The 6000-nt window shown below is 46.8% G+C and overlaps 1 protein-coding gene across 4 annotated transcripts in view; it reads left to right on the top strand.

Annotated features, from left to right (window-relative positions):
- The window catches only part of COG1 (component of oligomeric golgi complex 1), a 38095-nt gene that overhangs the window by 25274 nt on the left and 6821 nt on the right, over nucleotides 1-6000 (top strand). For all 4 annotated transcript variants that reach the window (XM_085861531.1, XM_085861530.1, XM_085861529.1 and 1 more), the window contains exons 13-15: nucleotides 3832-3953; nucleotides 4053-4161; nucleotides 5114-5220. In XM_085861531.1, the coding sequence (XP_085717657.1) occupies nucleotides 3832-3953; nucleotides 4053-4161; nucleotides 5114-5220 (338 nt within the window). The remainder of the gene's footprint in view (nucleotides 1-3831; nucleotides 3954-4052; nucleotides 4162-5113; nucleotides 5221-6000) is intronic.

Raw genomic sequence — 6000 nt, 5'->3', positions numbered from 1 at the left:
ACTTTTTTTTTCAGTTTTCGGGGAGAAACTTGTTACGGGCATAACTAAAAACAGATTTTTGTTTTTTAACCCAAAATGCAGAAGATGCGGCAACTAAGAAATGGCTTTTTGGATTCAGCACAAAATTCTGGTTCAAAAACCACTCTCAAATGTTTTGGCCTCCAACATGTAATTAAAAGTGCCGTAGCCCTGGTTATGGAGCGAGACAGAGATATATATATAGGTAGATTAGAGGGGCAGGGGTGAGAGATGGAGGGGGTATGTGCTTTTTTTGGAGCACACTGCAAATCTTATCTTGATGTAAAACCAGCTGTCGGTATCTAGTTATGGGACTGTGAGACACTTCAGAATTAGAGTAGAGGAGTAGCAGCTGAAACTTGAATGCTATCCAAGTTCCTCCTGACGACTATCTTTACTCCTTGTTTATTTGGGTTCCTTCTGATCACTGCAATGCAGTGCTGTATTTGGTCTTTCATTTGATTGTGACTTCGATGTATTTTCGAGCTCGTGTGGGTTCCTGTTGTGCTGATAATGAAGCGGACATTAGTTTACCGAATCAGTTGACTTATAATTATTTATTAATTTTTACAATGACCTAAGCTCTCGGAGGAACTGATACCTAAATCTGATGGAGGACGAGCATATTGGTAAACACCAATGCACTTTAACATGAGTTGCAAAGACGCGAGTAAGCAATTGTCAAAATCGAAAGTGTATGCAATTGGAACCGAGGATCCCAGCAGGATGAGACAAATGTTCCAGTGAGAACTCTATATATGTAATCTCAACATTAGACCCAAATGAAAAGCAGTTCAATCGTATTGGGGTGAAAACGAACAAATGAGGGAATATACTCGTCTAAACGTGGATAAGTGAAAGTGCTACAGGACAAAGGATGAAAGGAAAAAAACGATTCTTCTGTAGAACAATGCTCCACATGGGCCCGATATGTAGTCCACCAGGATGGAGCAGAGATAGTCCACTTATATTTTCACTGTCTAATCTAGGTTTAAATAATGTCCTGACTATAACCTGTTGGATTGGTGCTTCACAGGAAGAATGTTTCATCACATCAGTTGGTGGATGTTCAAGATCTCGTGGTGTATTTTGAAAACAAGTTGGCAAGTTATTGCCGGCACCCTGAACATGTAACAAATTCCTGCCAAGATTAGTTCCATTTCAACGTCAGGCCTCGCCAACTGGAGGATCAAAGGCGAAGGTCCATCTACCTCGTGTGGCCAACCCCACAAGATGGGATTAATTGGAGTAGTAGTAGTAGTAGTAGTAGTAGTAGTAGTAGTAGTAGTAGTAGTAGTAGTAGTATATACACGAGCATATACGACCCATCACTTCACTAATGGAAATACCAATCTTTGCTGCGATTGGTAATCTATGGGGCAAGATTCCTGGGAGATTCAACCCTCCGTGCGGGGATAACCAGTGTCACAAGTTGGCATTTGCAGTTTCGCCTCGTTTTCCCCGTGTATCCACACACAAACCGTTCTTTTTTTTTTGCATCACAAACCTTCCTGGGTGTTCTCCCCTGAATCCACCCACCATCGTTGGTTTCACTGCAATATGTTCTCAAGTTATAGCACAACAAACAGCCGGACACTGCTCTCTTCATAATACAGTATAGATATATTGTTGCGGTTGAGGAAATTCGCAAACCACCATTCAGGTCCCGTAGGTGAGATATCTCTGTAAGTACATGTGTAGTTAGCCCCAAACCCGTTGTTTAGAGGGAATAAATGTGATTCATTCGGGCTGCGACCATTTAAGATAGCCGTTTTTTTCTGTTCTGTCTTTATTTTGAACCAACCACGTCTCAACCGCCATCACACAACAACCACCAACCGCAACTCCGCTTCACAACAACAACAACGCCAACAGCCACGACCTTTACCTTCACAACTCGCTCCCGCAAACATCGCATCACCGCCATTCCAAACGTCGCCATGGCCATGGACCACCACTTAAACCTTCCACCACCTTCGCCTCTCCTTCTGCGGCCATTCCCGCACCGCTTGTGGGCACCGAGCGTCAAGCTGTCCTGGCCTCGTGCGGGACGCGCGCCGGGCCGCGGGTGCAAATAGCGGCCTTTCCGAGGAGAAGTCGGATCAGGAATGATACACGCCCACTTCTGATCCGTCCAATCAGCAAGCGCGGGGTGGTTTGGCCCCGCCTCCAGGCGCGTCGGAGTAGAATCGATATATGCAAATTCGAGGATCAGGGGAGACTCACGCCCCTTTTTCTCCGTCCAATGGGCGAGCGTGGCTCCACCCCCGAGCTCGTTCTGATCCAGAAATTTGCATATGGGTTCTCCTGTCGGACTATAAAGCGCCGAGCGCGGGGCGAATTTAGTCAGTTTTTCAGTCAAGTCAGTTTTGGGTCGGAGAAGAGTTCGAGGCAGTGAGTTGGAGAAAAGGTCGAGGCAGTCAAGTCGGGTCTGGAGAGGAGCAGTCTGTGGAGCCGTGAGTCAAGTCGGGTCTGGAGAGTGGCAGTCTGTCGAGGTTTGGAGTCTGTCGGGGAGCTGCAGAGAGAGGAAGCCTGGAGCGCGGTCGAGGTGGTTTGCTGCAGTCGGCTGAGGAGAATTGCGGAGGAGGCCGAGTGGCTCGGGTCCAAGGCAGGGAATACGGCGGTCGGCGACGAGCTCGCAGTGGAGTCGCTCGTCGCGGGACCCAAGCAAGCCAGCTATCCTCTTTCCCCAGAGCATCAACAATTCCCCCCTTTTTTTCCCCCTGCGCTGAGATAGTGCGAAAAGGGGGGCCCCGTTCCCACCCCACTCCAAGCAGTGCCAACGAAACCCACGAAGGAGCGTGGAGTCAGGGCGCCGCGACATTTGCGGCTCATCACAAGACACGGGTAGGATCCACCCGGTCTCGCGGCCCACAGGTCCCGTCTGCCCCCTTGTCTTTGAGGGTGGCCCTTTCCTTTTGCTTTTGAGTAAATGTGTTGTCGACGCCATCTGTAAAGTAAAACTGTGTAAGTGTTGCCGTGTGCTCGCGTAGTCGGTAGTAGATCTGCATTGTTGTGTTTCTTTTGTAACATCTGCTTTTGGTGCATAATTGTTGTAATTGTATATGTGTGCTCTCCGTTTGCCTCGGAATAAATGTGAATTATGTTGAACTGTTTTTCCCATTTCGCTTCGTCTTTTCTTTAATTGAATCTCCATCTTGCTTCACGTAAAGGGTTAGTAGTGGGCTTAATACGCCCGATAATTAATCGGAACCGTCGAGGCCGACGATAACACCGCTCGGTTATCCCGATAGTACGGAACGGGTCGCTTAAGTGGCCCGTGTCCGGAGTCGACCTGCGGCGAGGTGCGATCGCCCAGTCTACCCTCCGCGTGGGCACTTAGGTAGGTCGAATTTGGTGAACAACCCTATCCCACGCGGGGGGCCGATTGGCACGATCGTGGTGAGGCCGAAAGGCCCACCCGTGACTAGCTCCCGGCGTTGGTCCGAGAGGGTCACGACAGAATTGTCCGTCCGGTGGGCGACGTGCCGCGATTCGAGTTACGTGGCCGCTCGCACGCCGGCGGGTGCGAATTCGCAACAATATTATATCACTGTACATCACATTACATCATGCTCTAAGCCATTAATAGGTAAATGACAACCATATTTCATATCAATATGATGTGAAAGTTTTGTATTGAAGTGAAACTGTTTTTATAGGTTCTGTTTATGTTATGCTTGATGTCTTACAAATCGTTCTCTGTAATGCCTCCTGTGATGACCCCACTTTTCCTGAGACGATGGTTCATGAATGTAAAACACAGTTAAACAGATTTCATCTGAATTCTAACCTTTAATCCGACACCTTCAGTCCGATCTCCCTATGACTCAGAAGTGGGCGTTGCAGTTGACCTTCGACCTCCGCTTCTTGCATTCCACCTTCTCGCAAAAGACAGGTGCCACGAACCGGATCAGAAGCAGCCCAGATCCCAGGTACAAAACCGATGCGACTCGAATGCAATCACAACAAATGTTTCGCGGATTCGGTTCCTTGTGCCAATGCAGTTGCAAAAGCATGTCGGCTTCCCTCAGGCTGGAACCTCTGCTGGATGAACTCGAAGGCTTTGTGGATCCATTTGATCTTGACGTATTCACACCACATATTGCGGCGAATCTTGGACGGCTTGCGCAGCGGACGGCGGTAAGGTTCCTCTCGATAATCATTGCTACTAAAGTGATTGCTTGATAAATGTGACTGTGGCCATCTGACCACGAGGAGAACTTGAAAGTTCACAAAAAATCAAAAAAAAATTTTTTTTGTATGCAAAGTTAAGGCTCATGAAAGAGCAAGAACACAGAATGAATCAGGACGTGACGGAACAAAAGTAATCGAAGAGAGAGAAGGGGAAAACACCAACAGCAGGACTGAAGGACAAAATAGAGGGAAATTTGGAAAAGTAAGGGATGTGTGGAGGAATGAAGGGTAGGGGAGGATGTACTAGGTGGACAAGATGGATACAGCGGTGGACAAGATGGTTGGCAGATGGTCCTTTGGGAGAGGGATTGTGAGAGTGTGAGATTTGTCAAGATTAAAAGACATATTCCAAGTGTTTGATCATCATGTGATTTTTGCCAAGGTCTGAAGACAAGAGGCTGCAGCCTGCTTGTCTGAAGGATGAGGGATGTCACGGCAGAGGGTGGAGTCTTCAGCAAAGAGATAAAGATGATTTTCCACAGTCAGAAAGATCATTGATGAAGATTAGGAATAATATGGGGCCCAGAACACTGCCTTGAGGTACTTCAGCCTTGACAAGGAGAGGATATGAAAGGGTTCCGTCGAGAGCCACACATTTGCTATGAGAGTGGAGGAAGTTAGTCATCCAAGAGTGGAGTTGGCTTTTGATTTCATAGGTAGACAGTGAGAGCAATCCAGGATGCCAGACTGTATCAATCGTAAGCTTGCGATTATGAATAGAGAGATGGCCGTGATCTCATGTCTGATATTAAGGGCCTCCATCCATTGTTGGGGGAGCAGAAGCAGCAGTCAAAGGAAGAGTGACCAGGTCTGATTTGTTTATATTGGCAAAGAAAGGCTTTAGATTAACAGGAAGTAGAACCATATTCTTGCGGTATGTTTCTGCTTTGCATTGCAGGCAGTGTACGGTCTTCTGGGGACATCTGAGTGTTTGACTTTACCCAAAAGCAGTTCCTCCACTCCTGAGTCACATCAAGTACTCGACTTGTCCACCTGCTCAGTACGGTAAATGGTTGCATTCCATGGTTTTTAAATTCATGCCGATCCTGGTTTCTTCCATAAACTTTGCTATGTCTTCTTCTTCATTCACATACATTACATGGTATCGGGCAGCATCATTTGCTGGGGGTGCTGCTGATGCAGTGTTCCCTGAAGGTTAGAGCAGGAATTTGTAATTTGTTTGGGGTGCCTGCAATAACATCAACTCTTCGCTAAGGACAGCGTGGAATCTTTAATGTCCATCAACTAATTTCGTTAGACTGGACACTCAGTTTATCGTCTATATGAAGGATGGCATATACATTGATGCCTCACCCTGCATACAAAACATTGGGATGACAGTTTGTAGTAGGGTCGAGATGCAAAACCAGGAGAGATGACTCAGAGGCGAGTGTGCACACCTTTCAGGCCGTTCTGGCAGTCTTTCACCACGTCAGCTGTACTGCACTAAAATGACGAGCTGATAGAACTGAGGATGAAATGGCAGAGTTATGTTTTGTCAGTTGTGTGCACACATGTTTGCATATAAAGCACTCGTTTAAGAGCAAGCAAAGGATAATTATATGAACAAGCAAGTGAAGACAAAACATGCCAACACGTGTGGTTTCCAATACTGCTGCTAACATGGATAATTATAAGTGAAATCATCAACATGAATTGTAAGGCAACAACCAAATACCACCACCGCCCCCCCGCCCCCCGCCGGGAAGAAAGTACAGCAACACATACCTGAAATGAAATGTCAAGTAAGGAAAACTTTAAAAGTTATTTAAATGTATGGCTGAG

Source organism: Eptatretus burgeri, chromosome 17 (genome assembly GCF_056783735.1).
Source record: "Eptatretus burgeri isolate ZD-2024b chromosome 17, Ebu_testis_v1, whole genome shotgun sequence".
Lineage (NCBI taxonomy): Eukaryota > Metazoa > Chordata > Myxini > Myxiniformes > Myxinidae > Eptatretus > Eptatretus burgeri.
This window is presented reverse-complemented; position numbering and strand designations above follow the sequence as displayed.